The sequence below is a fragment of the Lepus europaeus genome, chromosome 6 (assembly GCF_033115175.1).
Source record: "Lepus europaeus isolate LE1 chromosome 6, mLepTim1.pri, whole genome shotgun sequence".
Classification (NCBI taxonomy): Eukaryota; Metazoa; Chordata; class Mammalia; order Lagomorpha; family Leporidae; genus Lepus; species Lepus europaeus.
In genome coordinates, this window is record NC_084832.1 from 67981091 (window position 1) to 68006984 (window position 25894).

The 25894-nt window shown below is 43.2% G+C and overlaps 1 protein-coding gene across 3 annotated transcripts in view; it reads left to right on the top strand.

Moving 5' to 3' along the window:
• The window catches only part of LHFPL6 (LHFPL tetraspan subfamily member 6), a 328052-nt gene that overhangs the window by 229373 nt on the left and 72785 nt on the right, over positions 1-25894 (top strand). For all 3 annotated transcript variants that reach the window (XM_062194335.1, XM_062194333.1, XM_062194334.1), the window contains exon 3: positions 15367-15465. In XM_062194335.1, the coding sequence (XP_062050319.1) occupies positions 15367-15465 (99 nt within the window). The remainder of the gene's footprint in view (positions 1-15366; positions 15466-25894) is intronic.

The following is a 25894-nucleotide window of genomic DNA, read 5'->3' on the forward strand; positions in this document are numbered from 1 at the left end:
AAAAACTCTGCTTTAATCCTCATCACAGTTCTGTGATATGAGCTTTGTTCCTATTATATTGATGAGGAAATATGCTCCAGAGAACAGCAAGATAGTTGGCTGCGATCACAAAACCAGAAGGGAACATCATACCAGATTATCCTGGATTACAACAAATTCAGCTACAGACCTAAGTGGCTTCTACCTGAGCTTCTTGACCCAGGAAGCCTCCATCCCACAAAACAAAGTGAGAACTACCACTGGTCAGTAACAGAACAAGGAGTTTTGTAAGGTGGAAACCAAGAAACAGTAGTTGGTCAAGACAAAAATCTGTGCAACTTCCTGCTTCAACTTTCTTGTTTCCAAATCAATGATAAGTAGTGTCTACCATCACAGTATCTAAAATGTAAGGCATGTGTGGTATGCTTACTTTCTTTACTGCATAGCATTTTCTCAGGGGTTTATCTACTTCACATTTTTAAAAAAGATTTATTTATTTGAAAGGCAGAGTTGGTGTGGGGGGGTGGCCTTCCACCTGTTGGTTCACTCCCCAAGTGGCCGCAAAGCCAGAGCTAGGCCTGTCAGAAGCCAAGAGCTTCTCCTGGGTCTCTCACGTGGGTTCATGGGCCCAAGGATTTGGGCTATCCACTGCTGCTTTCCCAGGTACATTAGCAGGGATCTGGATTGGAAGTGGAACAGCTGGGACTCAAACCTGCACCCATATGTTGCAGACTGCGGCTTTATCCACTGACCTCTTACATTTTCAAAGAACATTTAAATACTCTTCCCACTTGCCAAACTTCAGCTCACTGTGGTGTGGGCTACAGTGTATTAATTTCACTACAGGGTCTTGTCTTTCACAAAGACAAGCATTCTAAGTGTAGACACATATAAGGTGTAAAAATGATAAAGTGTATTCAAGGGGTAGGAAAGTAAATACATATACATGCATATTCCATACAGTGAAGTACCCATTAAGCGTGGTCAGTGGACCAGAGTATTTTCTGAAGGGAGGTAGGGTGGAGACAGAGAGGGTGCCTGGGAATACCTCCAGCCATGGTCTGCAGGCAAAACAAAAAGAGATCCCTTCCAATTGTTAGCCTCTTTTATGAGATGGGAGATGGTGCTTCCACAGGTGTGAAGCCACCTAGGAATTATATGATACCTCCCCAAATTCCACTTGGAACTCACTCTCCATATTTTCATGGCACCCCTCCTCCTTAGATCCCAGATGAAGCAAGTGCATCCCAGGAAACAAGGTATTTTGGTTGACAAGTAGGAGGGTAGTATTACATATGGGGGCTTGCAACCTCCAGCTAAGCAGATCTAAACCAACTACCTGCCTGTTTATTCCACATCAACCATGTCAGATTACAGACTAACAGAGTCTTCAGCCAATGTAGATTTTACCACTTTTTCAAAATATGGCCTGCCCTTCTACTTTTCTGTGGTCATGGTCTTGACCTGTGTGCATTGCTTGATGGAACTTAGAAAAAAATAACAAGACACATTATTTCTGATCCTTTAATTTAAAAAGACTAGTAGAAACGAAAGAGGAGATTGTAGAAGCAAGAGATGTGTCTGTCCTTGAGCACTTGATGTATTGGTTAGGGCATCAGTGGGAAGACAGATTTTACTCTTCTCCCTAAGTTCCCTGTTAGAACTCAAACAGGTTCCTAAAATAGAACTTACACTGTAAGAGAAGCCCAAGAAAAAGCCCCAGGGAACTCATCAGCCCTTTAGAAGATTCCTTTAGCTGTGTTCACCACTGTTCTGGGTAAATTTATGTACTTGAATGTCAAAACGAGGGAGGGAGTTATTTCCCTCTGTGTGTGCTTATCCTGAGTGAATGCACGTGGGGCACCTTCTCCTGTCATGGGTGAGCATAACATGACACCAGCACCTGGAGATCTACGCTCTCATGTGGTACCATCCCCAAAAGGAAGTGACCTGCCTAAGGCTACCACCAACCAAGAAAAAGCCTGGCTCCACACCTAAGATCCTCTGGCTTCAAAACCTGCTGTCCTTCCTTCACTGTAGGCTCCCAAATCAAGACGCCATTTGAATTGATTGTGCCCCTTGTTCACTCACACCTGGATAACAATTAAAAATTAATAAGTTACAGTTTCTACAGCCATAGGAGATGGGTCATTCCCTAGTGCCTTTCTCCGCAGCCATGATCCTGCCTCTCCTTTCCAACAAAGGAATAGGCTGCCCCCATCAGCAACCCTTTCCTTGGGGTCACAGAATCTAGAGTGTGTTGTGCATAGTTCCTCCAGCAATCTGCACAGAACTGGAACAGCTCATTTCCATTGTGGAAATGTCTGCTCCTGCCCCTGCTCGCAGGAGTCGTGGATTGTGGGAGCCTCTTCTGCAGCCGTGGCTCTCTGTGCACTGCTGGGCCCTCCCTCCTGTCACCAGGGTCCCTGCTGCCAGCTCACCCAGCACCTCTGGAGGGATTATACAGTGAGCTCATGGGGCAGTGGTGGTGGTATTTCCTACGCACAGAGCAAACCAGTCTGCAGGCCTGAGGGAAAGGAAACTGAATTAGTGCTGTAGCAGGAATCAAAGCAAAGATAGCAAGAGCTGTAAGGAATGACATTCCGCTTCGTGACGTGGCACTGACTTCAGACGTGTGACATCTTCAGCCCTGCAATGCCAACAGAAGTTCTGCAAACCCGGTCCGTTCCATGCTGCATCCTGACATTGGTGCACTTTGTTTTCATAAGGCCACTGTTAACCACATAAATGGTTAGAGTGTTACCTCTCCCTCCTCATTATTTCATAAAAGGGAAGCTACTTCTGTTTGTTCTGCACTATAGCAGGTCTTTAAAAAGTGTTTTGCCCAATTTTGTCAACAACTCTGTAAAGAGATACTGGTATATCCACTTCTTAGAGAAATTTGGGGGTTAAGTTGAAGAGATTTGCTCAGCCAGTACCCAGTGAGTAGCAGACCCAGTATTCGGATACAAAAAACTTGTTTTTCCATTTAACACCAGAACATTTAGCTGAGTGAGGGTAACCACAATTTGCCAGCATGTATTGATTGGAGTCTGGCTTGAAATTAAGCTTGCATTTTCAAAGCAGGGGTGGAATAGGCTCCAGGTCTGCAGTGTAAATATACTTGGAGCTGAGTTTTTTTGCTTTTGTTTTTCTTTTCTGGTTAGATATTTACTGACAGGAATGTTGGAGCCTAGTCCGGCTCCTTAAAAGGTTTTGTGTTGAAGGAGATAATTATGCTAGTTCCTTCCCTTCCTCCCTTCCTTCCTTTTTAAAAATTTATTTGAGGGACATAGAGAAAGCTTCCATCTGCTGGTTCACTCCTCAAATACCTGCAATGGCCAGGGGCTCTAAGCCAGAAGTCAAGAGCCAGGAACTCAGTCCAAGTCTCCTATGTGGGTGGCTGGGACCCAGTCAGTTGATCTGTCACCACTGTCCGCAGGGTCTGCAATAGCAGGAAGCTGGAGCTCGAAACGAAACCCAGGTACTTGGATGTGGCATGAGGACATCTGCTAAGCTAACCCCCTGCCCTAGTTCTTTTTTCTTATTTAAGAGGGTCATCAACAAGAGTAATTAATTTCCCACAAAATAACTGAAAACTCAGAGCTGAGTGGCTTGTCTATGCTGGGACTCCATGCTGTTGTCATTCCGGGCTTTGTGAAATGTCTCTTGAAGTTCTTTTTGTATTTTTGGCTCACATGGCTAAAGAGAGTAGATCCTATAATAGGTTGTAGGCTGGTTGTTTGGAAAATGAGAAAAGCTTAGAGTTGTACATTACTCTAGATCTGTATATACATCACTTTCCATGGCAATGTGTCTCAGTTTAGTGCTATCCAGCCTTAGGGATGCAGTCTTGACTCAGTTCTGCTTTTGAGGTCTAACTTTTTAGTCTGTGTCATGCTGTGTTAAAGGAAGGAGAGAGGATGGGGTATGAGGATATGAAATGTTATGTATAGTGATGCCTGAAACCTACTGTGAGAAGCATCCCCCATAATGTGGATTTGTGGTCCAATAGAGGAATGGAAAAAAGAGCAGATAAATGATAAGGCAAATTTTAATGGCTTCTTAGCCATAAACCTGAATGATAGATGTATGGGTGTTCATTATCTAATTTTTCCAACTTTTCTGTAAGTGTGAATTTTTTCTTAATGTTATGTTGGATGGTACAAAAGAAATGTAGTAATTCTTAGCTGTAGAGATGTGCTCAGTTCCAGAAAGCATATTTCTTTTGGAGATGTGAGCAAGCAGTTAAACAGTGTCTTTGTTTATTTGTTTGTTTTAAATTGTAGACAGTGTCTTTGTTTTAAATTGGTGAGTGCCCGTAATAGCTAATGAAGAATCTGAAATTGGCAGGTATAATAAAATGAAAGGTGTACACTGCTAAGACAGCACCATATCATTAATATTAACAAGTGCACTATACCAAGCCTCTACTATGTTAAGGTCTGAACCAGGGACTTTTTAAACTAAAATTTTTATTTGGGGACAGCACTGTGACTCAGCAGATTAAGCTGCTGCTTGAGACTTCAGCATTCCGCAGCCAAGTGTCAGTCCTGGCTGCTCTACTTCCCATCCAGCTTCCTGGGATGCACCTGGGAAGGTAGCAGATAATGACCCAAGTACTTGGGCTTCTGCCATCCTTGTGGGAGACCAGGCTCCTGGCTTTGGTATGGCCCAGCCATGGCTCTTGGGGCCACCTGAGGAGTGGACCAGAACCATCAGCTGGAAGATACCTCTCTCTCTCTCTCTCTCTCTCTCTCTCACTCCCCATCCCCATCTCCCCTCTCCCTCTGTTGCTTTGCCTTTCAAACAAGTAAATAGACCATTTTTTAAAATGTTTTTATTTATTTATTTGAGAGGTAGACAGAAACAGCTATACAGATATGTTCCATCCACTGATTCACCGCAAGTACTTGCAATGGCTAGAGCTGATCTGGGGTTGAAGCCAGGAGCCATGATCATGATCTAGGTCTCCCATGTGGCAGGGACCCAACTACTTGGGCAATCACCAGTGCCTCCCAGGATCTGTATCAGCAGGAAGCTGGAGTCAGGAGCCAGGGGTGGGAATCGATACCCATACACTGCAGTATGAGATGTAGGTGTTTTAATCTGTGTCTTATAAACTAAGCTAAATGCCTGCCCCTGAGCCAGCCACTTTTATTAAATCTAATTTATTTCTTTTTTTAAAAAAAATATTTATTTATTTTGAAAATCAGAGCTACCAAGAGGCAGAGGCAGAGGCAGAGAGGGAGAGGTCTTTCATCCGCTGGTTCACTCCTCAAATGACTGCAATGGCCAGAACAGAGCTGATGGGAAGCCTGGAGCTTCTTCCAGGTCTTCCACATGGGTGCAGGGTCCCAAGGACTTGAGCCATCTTCTACTGCTTTCTCAGGCCACAGCAAAGAGCTGGGTTGGAAGTAGGGCAGCTGGGACTCAACTGACACCCATATGGGATGCCGGCACTGCAGGTGGTAGCTTTACCCACTATGCCACAGTGCTGGCCTCAAATCTAATTTATTTCTAATAACAGTGTAAAGATAAGGGTAGTATTAGATATATTATGTAGATGAAAATCTGAGTTCAGAAAAGCCAACAGCATGCTACTCCAGGTCCCGCATCTGGTTGGGGTGGGTCAGGACTCAAACCTGACCTAATAGACAGCCGAGTATGCACTGGTTCTGGGCCCTCCAGCATGCAAAGTGTTCTGACCTCAGCCTCGGCTCCCCGGGAGATCGGGCCCCATGCCAGAATGACACCACCAGAAATCTGCAGTGTAGTAAGTGCCCAGCTATTTTTTGAGCACATCAGTCTGAGCAGTGTTCTGTTGGACCGTGATACTCTAGCAATTTCCGACTGTGCCTTTATTTTCCTCTGGCTTACCTAAGACACCTGCAAGGTGAGTGAAAACGTTTCACTTTACAGGTGTGTCCGCCACGCTGAGCACTGTTGCTTCCTTTACCTGCAGTCTCAGAGTGAAGGTGATGGACTGAGCTCTCGTTCCTGTAAGAAGAGCCAAGCACTCTGAGTGTGCCCCAGCTCTGCCTCTGCTTATCCACGTGTGTGGAGCACCGAGATCTCCCTACCTGTCTGTGCCTCCATTTCTCCATCTACCTAATGGGGACATCAGTTTTAGGTCTGCCTACCTCTCAGGTAGGACAGCATTGCCTTTAGTAGAAAGCAAAAAAAAACAGAGAAAGGAGCAAAGGGTTTCTCAGCCCGGTAGTGCTGCACTACTCTTTGTGCATGTGTGAGAGTCACCAGGTTATGGCTGATTTGCTGGTGCTGCCTGAGGTTTCAAAGGCTGATGTGAATGCTGGAGCCGGTGTTCCTCCTCTGAGCTCCAGGGTTAGCCTGTTTGGGGCCTTCTGACTTTCTCCAAGAGAGGAAGACTTGACATCAGGTAAACTTTGTACAGCAGCACATCAGCCTGAATCAAATCCATCACCACCCTCATCCATATCACACTGTCTAAAGTGTAACAGTAAAGACCATCCATTGCACTCTCTCCGCTCGACCTTTTTAAGTAACGCTGTCTCATTTAATCCTTGCAAAAGCTGCAAGAAGTAGATATTTTCTCCATTTTACAAATAAGCAAAACTGAGTCTCAGAGAGGTGATATGGTAGCACTGAAGTGCTGTTTACTGCTGTGGCTAGAAAGTTACTGGTTTCTATCAGAGTAGTTTGCTGAAATACAGCCACATAGAAATTGCAGCATCTCCCTCAAGATTTTACTGTTTGAAACAACTGTATTTTTTTTCTATCAAAGGTTACCTAGAAGTTTAGAAAGAAAAAAAATGGAAAGTCATTCATGGCTGAAATCAGCTTATGAATTTTTGCTGTGAGCTAAGGAGCAGGTGTTCTGGGGCCTAATACACTCTGTGTTTGCCTCTTGTCACGTGTGCTGGAAAAGCAGAAGAAATGGCAAGCAATGAGTCATTTTGGAAATCATTGTAAGAAAACCCAGAGTATATAGTTTGATTGTTATTTGTGAAAATGCTTTTGGTCATTACGTAACTATTGTATCTATATTGTAGTGTTAAGATGAGATAGGCCTTCCTCAGCTAGAGCTCTGATGCTCAAGGATCCATCTCTCACCTCAGCACTCTGTGTAGGCAGATGCACCTGTGAGTGCTAGAGCTGCATTCTGGGTTCTCCCTCACTGGCACCCAGAGAAGGGGACATCTGCAGCGTTCCCCAGTGCCCAGTAGTAGTAAGTGCAGTAAATCAGCAATCACAAGACCAGATGCCTTTGAGATTGGCCAGAGCCTCTGAGACATTGCACAGGATGGCCATGACATGGCTGTAGTCAATTGAGTCCAGACTTAGAATTTGCACATCTTTCAATTACTGAAGAAATGTCAGTGACTGGCATTGAGGTACAGCATGTTAAGTCCCCATATGGGCACTGGTTTTAGTCCTGGCTCTTCTACTTCTGACCCAGCTCCTTGCTAATGCACCTGGGAAAGCAGCTAAAGATGGCCCAAGTACTTGGGCCCCTGCCACCCATGTAGGAGTTCCAGATTCCTGGCCTTTGAGGCCATTTGGAAAGTGAACCAGCAGATAGAAGATTCCCTCTCCCTCTCCCTCTCCCTCTCCCTCTCCCTCTCCCTCTCCCTCTCCCTCTCCCCCTCCCCTCCCCTCCCCCTCCCCCTGTCTGTAACTCTGCCATTCAAATAAATAAATCTTAAAAAATATATAAAGAAACGTCAGAATCTGGACTTAGAGATACTAAGACCCACTTAGTAAAATATGTTAGGGGCCAGTGCTGTGGCATAGCGGGTAAAGCCGCCACCTGCTGTGCCAGTATCCCATATGGATGCCAGTTGGAGTCCCAGCTGCTCCACTTCCTATTCAGTTCTCTGCTATGGCCTGGGAAAGCAGTAGAGGATGGCCCAACAGCTTGGGCCCCTGCACCTGCATGGGAGACCCAGAAGAAGCTCTTGGCTCCTGGCTTTGATTTGGTGCAGCTCCTGCTGTTGCGGCCAGTTGAGTGATCCAGCGGATGGAAGACTCTCTCTCTCTCTCCTCTCTCTCTCTCTCTCCCCCCCCCCCCTCTCTCCTTCTGTCTCAGTGTAAATCTGACTTTCAAATAAATAAATCTTTCAAAAGAATGCTATAAGTAAAATCCAGCATGTCTCTGGTTGAACTCAAGTTATGGGTGGTGAATGTGTGACCTTGGAGTGGACTTGAGTCCAGTCATTGGGATCATGATTGCTGGGGAAGACACCTGAACTGGAATCCAGGAGCTCCGTGACCTGGGACAAGCCTCTTACATCCTCTGTGCCTCAGTTTCCAGAAAACACTTTGAAAGTAGATGTGGCTTACTAAAGCTTCCTTTTTGTAGCATGAATAGCTTACTCCCAGTTGCCTTGCCAGGGTCCGAGGAGTTACAATCCTGGCCCTTGTTCTTGTTCCCTCCTCACCCCTGGATTTATTTTATTGTTCTGTTTTGTAAAGGGGCCCTTATCTGGGGATGAAAATGGATGACTATTGAGTCCATGAATTAGCCTGTGGAGACTTTGGGATGGAAACGGGCCAACCTCTTGCAAAGAGAGGTCCAGATAACAGGCTAGGAGATTGAGCGGCTTCCATGAGAACAGTCAAGAAAACAATTTCCCTGGGTGCTGGCCACAAAGAGGAAGATAAAGGAACAGGAGCAAGGATAAAAGTATCCCCAAAACAAAGGAAGAATTGACGGGGACGCTGGTGTGACCACTGAAGGGGCATGGTAGAAAAAGTCATGCTGTTAAAAAAAAAAAAAAAAAAGTAATAAACTGTGGAAAAAGAATGGAGCAATAGTCATGGAAAAAAGTGAGATCACATAAAAACTTTCAGGAGTGGCCTGGAAAAAATAAAGCTTTATGGGTTTAACATGAGGACTCTATTCTTACCACCTGTGGGGAGTAATTGGCATTGGCTGGCTGGAGGTTTGTTTTGCCTTCTTGGCAGGAGCCGTATTGTTATGTTAATATTCAGCTGGCTAAGTGCTAAGTGCCTAGCATGAATACGGCGAATTTTGCAGAAGGGAAAATTCCCAGCCCCAGGTTTTTGCTTCGAACACTGAGCTCTTTGCAGACTTCAGACTTCTCATTCCAATTCTAAGAAATAATTAGTATCATGGCAGATATTTCTAGTATTTTGTGAAAACTGAGTTTTCAGTAAGAACTTTTCCCTAGGTAGTTTATGACCTGGGTGTATCCAGGCTAAAGTCTGGATCCCGGAGTTCACTGGGGGATAAGGGGCACTTTTTTTTTTTTCTTTTTTATAACAGAGTCCCTGCCCAGATCCCAAGAGCCCACTCCCTGCATTCATCTGTGCCATCTTTTTCCCATTAACATTGGTTTCTCCTTAGAGGTCATTCCACTGACTTGGATCTTAAAATAATTTAATTGTCCTTGAACAGGGTGAGCCCCAGGCCCCAGGGTGCTCAAGATGAAATGGCTTACTAGTCAATGCATCATTAAAATTTATTTATTTTAATTTTGCAATTATTAGGTCATCTATTGGATTTTTTCTTCTTCTTCTTCTTTTTCTTCTTTTTTTTAAGGAGGCAACGTCTCCCCACAATCCAAAGACCTCCTACAAAATGACCTTCCTCATGGTCTATTACCTGCACTTAGCTGATTTCAGTGGGGTGCTGGGTGAAAACTAAAAATTGAACTAATTGACAGTAATTTGTGATTTACTCATGACCCCTTAAAAGTTGCAAAGTCTTTAGGATTTCAAAAATAGATTGCTTCTTAATTGCAAATTGTAGCTGCAGATGATCTCACACCTCCTCCCTGCTATCGCCTTCCTTCCTCGGGTTTCTTGCCCTGCTTCACAGTGTTTCTCCTCACCTGCACTCCCACATGCAGATTTTCAAAAAGTGTGATAATGTTACCTTTTTAAATGTCTTTTATGGCAGTAACAAAGGAATTTGGTTAAAATTAAGCTCATGTGATAATCACAAGTTTTATAAATCTAATAAAGAAAACCCATGTAAATACTATAAAAGTTTGTGAACTAGATATTCTAATTGTGCCACTACTTCCCAGGAGCAAATTAGGCAACCAGTGATATTAAAACCTGTCAGGTCACTGGACAATCAGTTTAAGTTCCAGAATATTTTCTGTGCCCCATTTCAGCTACAGTATAATAAATAGCCTAGTGGTACCTAATTCAGGAATTTCTAAGTTGTGCTTCCATCAAAAACATTGATCCTCCGCCTTGCGGCGCCGGCACACCGGCTTCTAGTCCCGGTAGGGGCACCAGATTCTGTCCCGGTTGCCCCTCTTCCAGGCCAGCTCTCTGCTGTGGCCCGGGAGTGCAGTGGAGGATGGCCCAGGTGCTTGGGCCCTGCACCCCATGGGAGACCAGGAGAAGCACCTGGCTCCTGCCTTCGGATCAGCTCAGTGTGCTGGCCGCAGCGCGCCTGCCGTGGCAGCCATTGGAGGGTGAACCAACGGCTAAAGGAAGACCTTTCTCTCTGTCTCTCTCTCTCTCTCTCTCACTGTCCACTCTGCCTGTCAAAAAATAAAAATAAAAAAATAAAACATTGATTTCCACGGTGTAGGCTAGGGTTTAACACTGATAAAACTGAAGGATGGCAGTTTTTCCCATTGAAAAGATACTCTCATGTTCACATTTAATTGCCTCTACTTTGCATTATAGTCCTTGAATACAGACAATAAAATGCCAGCGGACTTCAGTCCTTACCCTCAAGAGCAGTGAGTTAACATGGGAAGGATCCCCCTCAGAATGGACAATCCAGGAGAGGTTCCTCAGCCTGTTACATTCCCTAACCAGAATCCACACTACGTAGATGGTTGAAGTCTTGGTCTAGCACTGTCTTCAATTGCCCGAGAGGTTCAATAATTAGCATAAATGTTGGTAGAGATTATTCATAGAGAAAATGCATGGTGTTCAACAAATGTGATAGCTTTTAAAGATTCACACTGACCTCTCTGCTCTTGTGTGAGTGGGACATGCATCAACCATCAGGCTTTGGCCAGGAAAAGAAACCACTCTAAATACTTCAAGGAGGAAGGGATGAAGCCCAGGGATTTAAAGTTTTACAGAAGTATTAGAAGAAGATCTGGGAAAGTGAAGGTCAGAGAAACTTCTTTGAATTCAGGAAGTCAGGAAGGGCAGGGATCAAAAGATGCTAAAGCTGATGATCTGCCCTAGTGGGTGATGGGAGGGGAGGATGCCTGGAAGCCACTCCCGGAATCTCAAGTCCATTGTCTGAAGAAAGGCTTACCCTGGCTACAGCTGCCAATGGGGAATAATGCATTACACCTCATTTACCTTCTGAATCCCACATGAGGGCTTCTCCTAGACAGATTATGACCCGGAATTCCTGCTAGCAGGAGAGTTTACAGAAAATAGTTTCCTAACCTCTGCCCCTTCACAGAATAAGCAGGATGATTTTGATCATTAATAAGCAATGAATATGAGATAGACAAGTCCAGTAGCCTTTTAAAGTGTCTTAGATCTAAAACAACCCTCTCCAAAAGAACTTTCTGCAGTTAAGAAAATGATCTACATAAGCATTATTCAGAATGGTAGTCGCTGTTGCCTTGTGGTTATTGAGCACTTGCAGTGTATCCACCACAGCTGAGGAATTGAGTTTTATTTCATTTTAATTACAAATTGTAATACCTGCTTGTAGCTCATGACTGCTACACCGGGAAGTACAGGTGTGGAACTGTCTGGTTCTGTGCCGACTCCCCTCCCTCACCCCTTCATTTATTGGAAGATACTGTTGCCTGAGTTGACCTGGAGTTCTCCTGAGTCTGCCATCTGGTATTTGCAGTGTTTATCATGTTTGGAAAACTTCATGTGAGGGAGCTTTCAATAAGTTTATGGAAAATGTGCAGTATCTTTTAATTCCATTTGTTCATGATCTTTTTGAAACCCCTTCTTGTGACAGAGTTGGGTGGATCAGATTTCACTGTATTTAAGAATTAATCTTCAGGCTGCTTTGGGTGCCAGATTTGCTAAAACACATTTTAAGTCCGAGACTCCCTTTCTCCATCAACATGTATTTGTAGCCAAATATTGAGAAGAGCACTGATGTTTGCCTATAGACCCTAATAATTTTGACAACCAATTAGCATGATCTGTTTGTAATAACTGCTTCTCCCAGAAATGTTTCTCAAATCTTTGTTGTCTACTGTACCTTTCCTGTTAACAAGCATTAGTAGATGCCACAAAAAGGCGACATAAATATTAATGTAAAAATTCAGATAAGCTTGTTGCCCTCCACTGAACATATTTTGTTAATGTGAGCATATATTCATAGTGAGTTTTTTTTTAAAAATTCATATACTTAACACAAATTTCTGGTGTATAAAATTGTTCCTAATATATGGTTGACTCCACATTCTGTAGTGTTCCAAAGACAGCTAAGGTTTCTACAGAAAGGCAGTGATTGCAAAGTGTTTGGCCACTTAAGGAACTGCTAGCACACTTGCTATCTCGAAGGGCACTCCTAACATGTTCAAGGAAAATGGAATTGAAAGATAAGTTTGTTTTTTTTTAATTTGTGCACATGAGGAATCTTCAAAAAGTTTATGAAAATGGCATATAATGAAAAAACTAAGCATGGACTTTAATTTTTTTTGCACCTGCACCAAGATAAACTTAGCTGTTAATTCCATTTTTTCCTTGAGCTTTTTGAAGTATCCTCATGTATCAGTCAGCTTTGTGTGACTTCAACTGAAATATCTTGAGATAAGTGATTAGGAGAGGAGGTTTATTTTGGCCTCAAGATTGTGTGCCCCCTTGCTCTGGCACCTGATGGAGGCTGGCAGTGATGATGAGTGCGGTGCAACCAGCACATGGTGAGCCAAACAGCACAGAGATCCAGCTGACACATTCTTCTTTCAACCCCTATGTGGTATTTCCTTATAAGGCCATTCATGATTCCATCATAGGGTCACCCTAGCTACCTAACACAATCCAGTCACTTCCCAAAGGCATCAAACCACTACTCTAATCTATCAGTATTTAGCATTAATCTATTAACCATCAAAATAAGATTTTGGAGTTCAAACATCTGCATAGTTTAGGGAGTCAAACCCTGTTCAATCCATAACTCCTCATTTGATGGTTCTTATAAGCTCAATTTTGCATAGTACTCCAAAGTAGCTAGCTAATATTGGACAAAAGTGGGTGTTTTTTGTGACTTCGTGACACCTATTTTTCAGCTACATTGCAAAGAATCTTAGTAAATAAGACAGTTTATCATTTATTTCCTTATCAAATAAAAACTATTGATAACTTAAGTGTTACTATTTTTAATTTTTTACATTTGAACATTTTCTATCTAAGTGACTTTATGCATTTTTTCATCTTAAAAGAATCACAAAGGCCGGTGCCGTGGCTTAACAGGCTAATTCTCCACCTTGCGGCGCCGGCACACCGGGTTCGAGTCCCGGTTGGGGCGCCGGATTCTATCCCGGTTGCCCCTCTTCCAGGCCAGCTCTCTGCTATGGCCCGGGAAGGCAGTGGAGGATGGCCCAAGTCCTTGGGCCCTGCACCCGCATGGGAGAACAGGATAAGCACCTGGCTCCTGGCTTCGGATCAGCGAGATGAGCTGGCCGCAGCGGCCATTGGAGGGTGAACCAACGGCAAAAAGGAAGACCTTTCTCTGTCTCTCTCTCACTATCCACTCTGCCTGTCAAAAAACAAAAACCAAAAAAAAAAAAAAAAAAAAGAATCACAAGATCTCAGAAAGAGGTGTTACCTTTTAATTTAAGAATTGAGTAACTTGTAAGTTATATCACAGTGCTTATTAAACATTCATGTAATTCATGTTACACAGAGTTTGGCATCCTCGTTAATTAATGTCATGATTTCACAGTGGATAAAGGAGTTGTCTTCAAATACTGTCGTCTGTTGGAAGAGAAAATGCCTGAAGTAGCCAGCCACTGTGGCCTCGGCCTTGTCTGCAAAGTCTTACATCCCTGCTTTCTGAATTATTCTTCAGCCTCAACACAGTTCATGTCTGTACAGTTGCCTGTGGGACATCCGGTGTCAGGGAAATGCAGTTTCAGGGACTCTTCCTTGGTACTGCCTTGGATGGAGGCCCCTCTGCATGAGATGATCATTTTCCTTCAGACTGAGGGATGGACCATGGCGGGGGGGGGGGGGGGGGGTGCCAAGGTAGGAAACAGGAGTCTGTGAATGGGGCATGTCTATTCTTACAGCTCAGCACTATGCTTGAGGAGGAGTTGGAAAGCAGCTCTACCTTACGTGCCTGTGAAGAAACCTTATTTGTGTGTATTACGGCTACTCAAAGTCACCTACCAGGGGAAAACCCTGGGAAGACAAAGGGGCAGGAAGGGACTCAGCACGGAAACATTAAGTTTCTTCTGCAGATGTATTTAGGGCCCTGCCATTGCTCCTCCATTCCACTGTATCAGATTTTCTTATTTAGGAGACTCCCTCATTTCGCACCCAAAGCCCACATTCTCAGCCATCAGACTGTGTATGCCTTGGTGTCCCACTGACTCAGCACGCTGGGAGTGCCGCTGGTGATGAGAATACTCATGATTGCTGGCAATAGCTTACTTTCAGATGAGCCCACGGGTTGAAATGGCGAGTGCTTACATCTTTAGTTGCGTGTAAAACTGTTTTAGGCTCTGAGGCAAAACGGAAGACTCACTCTTGGAAAGCTGTCAGAACAGAGTGTGCTGTCATGGTAACTTAATTCATGTTCAAATGGCTGCTTTCTTCAGCTTCACCATCGCTCCTTGTGTTTGAGCAGCAAGGAGTACTTGGATGACAGTGTCTGTCTCCTGGAGCGTTTCTGAGAAGTATGGCTGCGCTGATTCTCAACCAAGCCTAAGAACAGGCAGTACCATTCACAGTTCACCCCATGTGCTGAAGTGGTTCATGAACATCTTTATGTTCCTTCTGCTGCCAGTGAAATTTGACAATGCTGAAAGAGTCTCCTTTGATTCTTAACACAGAACATCTAATGAATGATGAAGCATAACCTATTAGGAACTTTTGCCTGCTCTTGAATTACTTGTTTACATGGATTAAGGGTGGAATTTGTTGGCTTTGTGTGAGAGTAATTGAAAGAACTTCTGGATGTATTTCTTAAACAGGATTTGCAAGGCTTTTAATGCTTTAAAATGCAAAGTTGGAGCCAAACTGAGCTGTCAAGTTTTGTTTTTTTGTTTTGTTTTTATTTTTTCCTTTTCTCTTTTCAGCAGACTTGAAATTGTTCCTGGAATCAAATTGACTCTGGATTGCTTAAGGGAATTGTGGCTTGTGCTTTCCCAAAGCAGGCACCATGATCTTGTTGTTCTTCTAGATATTGATTCCACTGTAGCCTTACCTTGGCATGCAGAGCTACCTGGGTAAAGCCCTCTCGTTTTATCTCCTTTGCAGGCTTGTTGATCGGTGCTGGCTGTGCTCTCTACCCCCTGGGTTGGGACAGTGAGGAAGTCCGGCAGACTTGTGGCTACATTTCTGGCCAGTTTGACCTGGGTAAGTTCTCTTTGTGGATGGCCTCCTTTTAGAAAAAGAACTGTATCTGATGTTTCACAGAAATACAAGGTGGAAAAGAGATTAATAAGAAAAACCTATCCAGGGCTGGTGCTGTGGAGTAGTGGGTAAAGCCGGCCCCTCAGTGCTGGCATCATATTGGTGCTGGTTCAAATCCCGGCTGCTCCACTTCCAATCTGGCTCTTTGCTGTGGCCTGGGAAAGCAGTAGAAGATGGCCCAAGTCCTTGGGCCCCTGCACCCACATGGGAGACCAGTAAGAAGCTCCTAGCTGCTGGCTTTGGATAGGCCCTGCTCCAGCCATTGTGGCCATTTCGAAAGTGAACCAGCAGATAGAAGACCGATTCTCTCCCTCTCTCTCTCTCTCTGCCTCTGCCTCTCTGTAATTCTGCCTTTAGAATAAATACATCTTTTTTTAAAAAAGACAATTAAAAAGATAAAAGAGTCAAGGAAGAGCCTGAGACTTTTTTTAAAAAAAGGAAAAGAAAAGCATATCCTGGTATGGTAGCCAGAAGTTATGTATGACTATACATATATATACATTCATGTATCCAGTGGTTGAGCAAATAGTTGTTGATAGCCTGTTTGCCCGGTACGGTGATGACATTGGCAGATGCACAGATAAGGAATGTTGCTATTCTCAAGAGTTTATTTTCATTGATAATTCATTAAATATACTTATATATATTATATGCCTGGTGCTGTGGCACAGCATATTAAAGCCCTGGCCTGCAGTGCTGGCATCCCATATGGGCATTGATTTGAGTCCCAGCTATTCCACTTCTGATTCAGGAGAGCAGCAGAGAATGGGACAAGTCCTTGGGCCCCTCAACCCACGTGGGAGACCTGGAAGAAGCTCCTAGCTTCTGCCTTTGATAGGCCCAGCTTCAGTCTTTTTGGCCATTTGTGGAGTGAACTAGAGGATGGAAGAGTTTCTCTCTCTCTCTCTCTCTCTCTCTCTCTCTCCCTGCCTCTCTGTAACTCTGCCTTCCAAATAAATAAATCTTTGTATATATATATTTATTACTCATTGTTAAAAACAACTCTGTGTGTAATTCATTGTTTGAGAAGACAAGGAGAACAAATCAGTCAAAGCAATGACAATAAGGGCTAAGGAATCCAAGGCATTTTCTCTCTTTTTTTAAAGATGTATTTATTCACTTGAAAGAGTTATAGAAAGGCTGAGAAAGAGAGAGAAAGAGATTTTCCATGTGCTAGTTCACCCCCCAGATTGCTGCCAATGGCCAGAGTTGGGCCAGGCCAGAGGCTTCATCTGGGTCTGCCACTTGGATGGTGAGAGTTTAAGTACTTGGACCATCTTCTGCTGCTTTTCCCAGGCCATTAGCAGGGATATGGCTCAGAAGTGGAGCTGTCAGGACTCGAACCAGTGCCCATATCAGATGCTGGCATCACGGGCAGCAGCTTTATCTGCTACGCCACAGTGCTGGCCCAGCATTTTCACTCCATGTTCATCCTGGTAGATGAACACATTAAGTTTCTGACAATTAGTGCATAGCAAGTTACCAACATAAACATATACTTTTCACATCCGATATTTCGCTCTAAGGAGAGGACTTCTGAGGCATTTGATCTAATGGCATTTTACACTATCCCAAATAATTATTTACTTTTAAATTTTTGTTAGAATGTGTATGGAAAAAGAAATTCCCTCTAAGATATCATAGGAAAATAGAGAGATGTGGTATGGTAGCCAGTGTTCGTGAATTTGAGACTGAAGCCATTTTATCTGACGTAATGGTTGACAACCACCTTCCTTTCCTAAGGGAGAATACTCACTCTTTCATGGGGGAAGACTGTTCTAGACACCACTTGATTTGGCGTACGTTTTTTCTTTTTAAATGAGAGATTTCTCTTGGCGACGAACCTCAGTCTCCTTCAGTCTGGATGAGTTTGTGATTGCCGTAAGTGTAGAGAAGGGGGGACATGTTGGCGCTATGTAGACAGCCAGCTGCGTCCAGGGGTGACTGTTTAGTACAGTGCCTGGCGTTTTTCTTTCCTTGGTTTTTGAGGCATTCTGTTTAACACAGGCCCCAGCTTGAAGAGAGCCCATTCTTGGTGGTCTGTTGTTCTGTGTTGTTATATTAATTAGCAGATTATAATGAAACTCCTGGTCCTGCTGCTGCGGTTTTAATCACTATACCCCAGTATTGTGTATCTTTTCAACATCTCGGCTGAAAAACTTGAATATCAAATTAAACCTAAAAAAAGGAAGTTGCCTTTTTAGAAGTGGTAATGATTTCCTGTATGTGTTTTTATTAAGCTAACTAAAACTATTTGAGCACTCCAGGAAATTGAAGTGTTTAAATTTATTTTTTAAAGCTTTATTTTTTAGTTATTTACATTTAAAGACTTATTTGTTTTAATTTGAAAGGCAGGGATTGAGGGAGGGAAGAAGGGAAGGTAAAAGAGAGAGACAGAGAGAGATGCCTTCCATCCACTGCTTCACTCCCCAAATGGCCAGGGCTGTGGCTTGCTGAAGCAGGAGCCAGGACCTTCTTCCGGGTCTGCCACAGGGGCGGCAGGGGCCCAACCAAAGCACAGGGACAGAGCGAGCCACTGCCTCCTGGGAGGCAGTAGTGATGCCTCAGGGTGTTGGGTTTCTGCCTCCCACTTGGGAGGCCCAGGTTGAATTCTAGATGGCCCAGCCCAGACTCAGCTTAGACTCAGCCCAGACTCAGCCCCTGAGGGCACTGGAGGAGTGAACAGCTGAATGGGAGAGTGTTTTCTCTATGTGCCTTTCTTGCTGTCTCTCAAATAACTTAAAATTAAAAGTAGTCTTGTTGAGAATATATATTTTTGGTTTCCACACCAGAAATTATAATTCTCTCCATCAAAATTCCATAAGTTATATTGAAGATTTTTTGTGTGCTTTGCTAGAGTTTAATAACAAACTTGTGTAAGTTTTTTTTTTTTTTTAATTAAGATGCTTTAGGCTTAAGTTATGAAAATTTGACTGAGGGGCCAGCATTGTGGCACAGAATGTAAAGCCACCACTTGCAATGCTGGCATCCCGTATGTACGCCAGTGTCAGTCCTGGATGATCCACTTCTAATCCAGCTACCTGCTAATGGCCTGGAGAAAACAGCAAAAGATTGCCTAAGTGTTTGGGCCTCTACCACCTACATCGGAAACCTGAAAGAGGCTCCTGGCTTCTGCTTGGCCATTGTGGCCATCTGGGTAGTGAACCAGCTGATAGAAAATCTCTCTGCTCTGTTTCTCTCTCTCTCTCTCTTTCTTTCTCTCTCTCTTTCTCTCTCTCTCTCTCTCTCTGTGTGTGTGTATGTGTGTGTGTGTGTGTGTCCCTCTCTCTAACTTTGACATTCAAATAAGTAAGTTTTAAAAATATTTGAAGAAAAAGTATTAATAATGTGAGTCAAACTGAATAAAATAAACAAAGAAGACTTTTGGGATCTCCTACTGCAGCAGGAGAGCTCATCAGAGCTAAGATGAGCTGTACAGTTGGCTAATCTAGGGGTGCAAAGATGTTATCCAGGGCCTGGGTTCAGGAGGAACTATCTATAGATTGGCTTCAGCCATCTGCCATCTGTAGACTGGCCTTATCTTGAGCTGGTTCTCCCCCTGACCATAGTACATTTGGCACGTAAGGCTCTGAGCATTCTTTTTTCTATCAGAAGGGGAAGGTGAGCTCTTTCCCCAGCAGTGGAGTCAAAGTCTGCTTCCTTATGTGCATTGGGCCAATTTCATCACATGTTCATTGTTATCTGGATAACTGCAGCCAAGGGGAAGCCGTGTGCCAATTGGCTTCTTCTGGTCTGGCTTGGACATGCTTAGAGTATTCTAGAAATGGATTTCATTGTAAAGTAGTGATATTTGCAAGTGGAAAATTAAGAGAAAAAATGTATCTCAGCCAGTCTATATTTTGTCTGACTTTTGAGTGCCCTGCGCTCCTCACTGTAGCCTGTGATGTGAACAAAAGGCTATAATGGCAGAGATGAAGAACTTTTTTTCTGTCAGGGGCTGTTTGGATATTTATACTATCATTTGTGTCCCATACAAAATTATCAACTGAAAAATTAGCCTGCTATGGATTTATTGAATTTCAACTCCTGCCTGTAGTTGCTTTGGCAGGGCCAGATCAAATGATTTCACGGGTCTTATACTGCCTGCAGGCCAGATGTTCCTCTCCCCTGGATACCATTAAGTGTAGAAGATGATGATGTTACTTCTTTGTGAGGGAACAAATACTACAAGGGATAAGAATAATACACAGCACCTAGCACATAATAAAGCCCAAATAGATATGTGCTATTAGGGTTTTAATGCTGATCAGTCTTTTTTCTTCTTTTCATATTCCATAACAGTAAGTTTGGATTTACATGTTCAGCATAAGATCTTTATAATCAGGTTGTCCAATTGATTTAATTCATGCCTCAGAGATATTTTCATCCACCAAAGAGTTTTCTAATTATATCCTTATGATCAAAAATAGTGTTTCAATTAATTTGTCTTGCTAATTTGCCAAGTAATTTTGAATAATTATTGCTTTCATTTTGCTATTTAATTTGATTAAGAAGCCATCATGTTTCCCGTTCTTGAAATTATTCTGTTGGTTTCTCAAGAACAGTACCATCCACTCAAGACGCTGAGCTCTCAACGTTGGGAATGATGAGAGTCTGCTCCTTCCAGTTTTCAGTAAGGAAGAAATCTCCTCAACTCCTGTCTGAGCCAGACCTGTCCACATGTTTCTGGAAACATCCCCTTTAGCTCTTTGCCTCCTTATGATGCTTTCTTTCTACTTACACTTTTATGAGGAGATCATTTGGATGAAGCTAGAACCAAAAATACAACATTTCTTTTTGTTTAATTTTGAGCCTTTTCTTTTTTTTTAATGTTTATTTTGAAATTCACAGTTACAGACAGAGACAGAGACAGAAAGAGAGATCTTCCATCTGCTGATTAACTTCCCAGATAGCTGCAATGGCCAGCACTGGTCCAAACCAAAGTCGGGAGCTTCATCCAGGTCTCCTGCATGGGTAGCAGGGGCCCAAGGACTTGGGCATACTCTGCTGCTTTTCCCAGGCTGTTAGCAGGGAGCTGGATCAGAAGTGGAGCAACTGGAACATGAAGCAGTGGCCATACAGAATTCCAGCATTGCAGGTGGTGGCTTTACCTGCTATGCCGCAAAGTCGGCCTCATAGTCTTGAGCTTTTTCAAGCTTGGTGTTGATGGATACTTCTTAAGCTGAGTGACTCAGTTTTCCTACTGTTTACCCGTAGGCTTCATTCCTGCAGATAAGAATAGGAGAAGCTGCTCTATGACAGTAGTTAGAAGGCTTTGGTTACTCACAGGGACTTTTGAGGCTGCTTCCTGCTCGACAGGCCACACAGCTGAGACTGTGCCCAGGGGCTGCTGACATTGGAGTTGTATGTAGGAAGGAGGCAGCAGGTATGTGGGGAGGGTGCTAGTTAAAGTGTTTGTCCCTTAACTCATGCAGGGACCCCCCCACCCCTACGCCACCCCACAAACTTGGTGCGTTGGTCATTGCCTAGTGTAAACTTATTATTACAGTGTGAGATTGCTATATTGGAGTCAGCTTAACAATGAGGTATTAAATATGCATTGATATTTAGCCACTTTTAAGATCTTTATGGCTGTGATGGTGCCCTGCCTCCTAGTTGGCTAGAAACTGGAGCTATTCCAAGCTTAGATATTTTAGTCCAACTCACTGAAGCATTTAGAAAGTCTAGCCTGAGACTGATTCCCTCACTGAGATCTCTCAAGTACAGGAGGATAACAGAGGAAAGCCAGGCAACTGCTACAAGACTCAACCTGGAGTACCTATGGGAAACCCTGAACTTGGCTACAGATGATGGCGGGTGATCTCCATGGGCTGAGGTAACCCAACCTGGACAGTGATTAAATCACAGAGCAACAAAGTAAAGTGTTCAGCCTGCTTTAAGGCAAAAGACAATCAACTTTTCCCATCACTCAGCCTTCTTTTTTTTAAAGATTGTTTATTTATTTGAAAGTCAAAGATACACAGAGGGAGGAAGGGAGGGGGTGGGGGAGAGAGAGAGAGAGAGAGAGATTGATTGATTTTCCATCCGCTGGTTCACTTCCCAAATGGCAGCAAATGGTTGGAGCTGGGCCAATCTGAAGCCAGAGCCAGGCTCTTCATCAAATCAGGGACCCAAGCACTTGGGCCATCTGCCACTGCTTTCCCAGGTCTATCAACAGAGAGCTGGATCAGAGTGGAGCAGCCAGGACTCAAACCTACGCACATATGGGATGCTGGTGTTGCATGGGGCGGCTTCACCCATTGCACCGCAAAGCTGACCCATCACTCAGACTTCTTAGGGGCCTCTCTTCAGGCAATGAAGGGCTTTCTGCATTCATAATGGGAAGTGGGGAGAAAAACATCCATTTCAAGGTGTTCCCTTAATATGCCCATTCTAGAGCATTCCACCCACAATAACAAATTAGAGCATGAAAGCTTCCACTTTGAATTATGACTTAGTAAATGTTTCTAGTTCTGCTTTAAGAAAACGTACCCCATTTGGTGCAATCATAGATCCAATTCTGGCTGCTTCTCTAAACACAGCTTTGCAGGATCCATATGAACACGGGGAACAGGGTTTTCTCAACTTCAGCACTTGTCGTGGTGTTTGGTATTCAGTAGATCAATTTATTTACTCAATAAATGTTTTTTTTAAAAGATTTATTTATTTATCTGAGAGGTAGGGTTGTAGATATAGAAAGGGAGATCCAAAAGAAAGGTCTTTCATCTGATGACTGATTCACTCCCCAAATGGCTGCAACAGCCTGAGCTGAGCTGATCTGAAGCCAGGACCCATGAGTTTCTTCTGGGTCTCCCACAAGGGTGCAGGGGCCCAAGCACTTGGGCCATCTTCCACTGCTTTCCCACACCATAAACTGAGATCTGGATCAGAAGAGGAGCAGCTAAGACACAAACCAGTGCCCCTATGGGATGCTGGTATCACAGAGGATTAGCCTACCATGCCACAGCACCAACTCCTCAACAAATAGTTATTAAGCACGTTCTGTGTACAAAAGTTATGCCACACATATAAAATTGTGAATAAGATAGACATAGCCATTAGCTGCAGGTTATATATCTGCTATCTATTGAATGGTTAAAAAAAGGGAGAGAGAATGGAAGGACAGAATAAAAAAAAGAGGAAATCCTTCTGCTGAGTTTTGACCACTGAAAAGGCAGCTGCCATTGTGTTTCTGTGTATCTTTGGCCACTGATATCCTGGCCAGAATCGTGGCATCACTTTTTTTTAAGGATTTATTTATTTATTTGAAAGTAAAAGTTACAGAGAGGGAGAGAGGGAGAGAAAGAGAGAGAGAGAGGTCTTCCATCCACTGGTTCATTTCCCAGATGGCCACAACGGTCAGAGCCACGCCAATCCGAAGCCAGGATCTAGAAACTTCTTCCTGGTCTCCCACATAAGTGCAGGGGCCCAAGAACTTGTGCCATCCGTAGAGGCACAACAGAGAGCTGGATCAGAAGTGGAGCAGCTGGGACTTGAACCAGTGCCCATATGGGATGGCGGCACTGTAGGCAGGGAGGCCTTACCCGCTATGCCACAGTGCTGGCCCTGGCATCACTTTCGTGGGACTAATGACTTTAACCACCCCCAGAAGATAATCAAGATCAGGTCATAGTTTAAAAAACTGAGTAAACAAAAATTATTATAAATTCTTCCTGAGTCTTTTTTGCTCTTGTTATTTCTGTTGGTGATCATTCCCGCTTTTGTAATATTAATGCCGTTTTAAAGCCATTAAAGTCATTCAGCGACTTGCAGTGATTTATAGCAGTGGGATTCGGCAATTGCAGAAGAAAAGAGAAATGCTCTGGGAAAACCTGCAGGGAATACGATTTCTTGAGATATGACCACCACACTATTGGAGGAGAGTAGTCTAATCTTCCTTTCAAAGATTCATCTTCAATTTTTTCAGTGTTGTCCTTTCATATGAAAAAATATATAGCCAAGTTGTTTGCCTTTTTATATATAAAATACTTAAGTAAATTTCTGAAATTGAACAGATTCATTTTTGTTATTGTTTTGTATTATGTTCTCTCAACTATTTTCTAGTATGTTCCATGTGAATATAAGTCTGATCCAGAAAGACACTAAATTTAAATTGAATTGTTTTGGGGGATTTTTTTTTTTTTATGTTTTAAGACATTTCTTAGGAATGAACTTTGTTCAATTGAATGTATCCATGAAGTATGTAAGAAAGGATGATTAGGACAATTTTGCTATATAAATATCATCTTAAGTAAATCTGTAGATTTTATCAAAAATGTCCTGGTAGTTGGGATTCAGGGATAATATATTCTGTAGCTGACTCCTTGTAATGATGTAACATACCCCCATTGGAAGTCCCCTGCTCCCTGTCCACAGGTAGATAACAGTTGAGAGGATTCCCAGATGTGTCTTAGAACACTCTTGTAACATATGTACAGAAGAGTAGCACCATAGAAGGTCCATTCACCGATGTTGCTGGGACATTTGTGTACATGCAGACATTAGAGTTCTTTTAAATATTTATATTATAGCTCTTGATCTCAAGAAAAAAATTATCTTTTGTTTTTTTATTTTTCATTTATTTGGAAAGCAGAGAGAAAGAGATCTTCCAATCACAGGTTCTCTTCCCAAATGCCTATAGCAGCCAATACTAGGCCATGCCAAAACCAGGATCCCAGAACTCCATTCTGGTCTCTCATAGGGATTACAGGGACCCAAGTACTTGAGCCATCACCTGCTACCTCACATCACTTGCTGCTTGCTAATGTGCGTTAGCAAGAAGCTGGAATTGGAATTGGAGCAAGGACTCAAACCCAGATAGATGCTTTAATCTGGGATGAGAGTGAACCAAGTGGTATTATAACCACTGTGCCAAACACATTCCTCCCCCCAAAAAAATTTCTGCCACAAATTTGAGAATTCACAGCAGTGAGCTAACTCATGTGCCAGTTACTTTACTGTGTATTTTTGCCTTCTGTCCATACTAGAAGATAGAAATTAGACACTTCCTCTTAACAAGTCTCTCATCTCATTTGTGAACATGACTGATTTATCTCATCAAAAGGGTTTGGGCGCAGGGGAGACACAAATACAACAACATGCTCCAAGGGCTGATTTGAATTCTAATCTGAGTTTTAATCTGGTAGAATGCTGCCAAATTTAAGGAATATAGAGAAGTTATAGAGAAAAGCTTACTAAATGAGCAGTGAGAACTTTCATTGATCAGATTTTTTTTAAAAATAACATAATAATTAATTATTTCAGATAAATATATTTTCCCCTTAAAGGAGAAAAATGAATTTGAATCTAGTTTTATTCCTTTACAAATTTTTTATTCTGAGCAAGGCAAATGAACTCCTGAGCTTCAGCCTTCTCTTTTTATTTTTATTTATTTATTTTTCTGATAGGCAGAGTGGACAGTAAGAGAGAGAGACAGAGAGAAAGGTCTTCCTTTTCCATTGGTTCACCCCCCAATGGCCGCTTCAGCCCATGTGCTGTGGCCAGCGCACCGCGCTTATCCAAATCCAGGAGCCAGGTGCTTCTCCTGGTCTCCCATGCGGGTGCAGGGCCCAAGGACCTGGGCCATCCTCCACTGCACTCCCGGGCCACAGCACAGAGCTGGACAGGAAGAGAAGTAACCGGGACAGAATCCGGCGCCCGGACCGGGACTAGAACCCGGTGTGCCGGCGCCGCAGGCAGAGGATTAGCCTATTGAGCCACGGCGCCGGCCCAGCCTTCTCTTTTTAAAAGGGGATGAAAAAACCTGTCCCAAGTGACTGAGAAACAAATTAGAGTTGGGGCGGGCATTTGGCACAGTGATTAAGATGCCGATGATATGCCGAATCTGTGTCAGAATGCCTGGGTTCAAGTTCTGGCTCCAGTTCTGATCCAGATTCCTGCTAGTGTGCACCCTGGGAGGCATCAAGTGATGGCTAAGAGCTTGGGTTCCTGCCACTCATATTTGAAACCTGGATTAAGTGCTAGGATCCTGGCCTGCCCTCAGGTATTGCAGACATTTGGAAAGTGACCCAGTGGATGAGAGATCTCTTAATTTCTCACTGTCTCTTCCTGTCTCTCTGCCTTTCAAATAAGATGAAAATAGAAATAAGTAATTTTAAAGAAACATGGGTCAGAGTGAAAGTACAGTTGGCCTTCTGTATCTTTGTGTTCAACCAAGCATAGATGGAAAACATTTGGAAAAAATTGCATCTGTACTGAATATGTACACACTTTTTTCCCCACTCATTATTTGCTAAATCATATAGTTTACATTGTATTAGATACAAGTAATTTAGGAAAGATGATGTAAATTGCATGGGAGGATATGCATAGGTCATGCCCAAAAACTGTGCCAAGGAACTTGAGCAGCCAT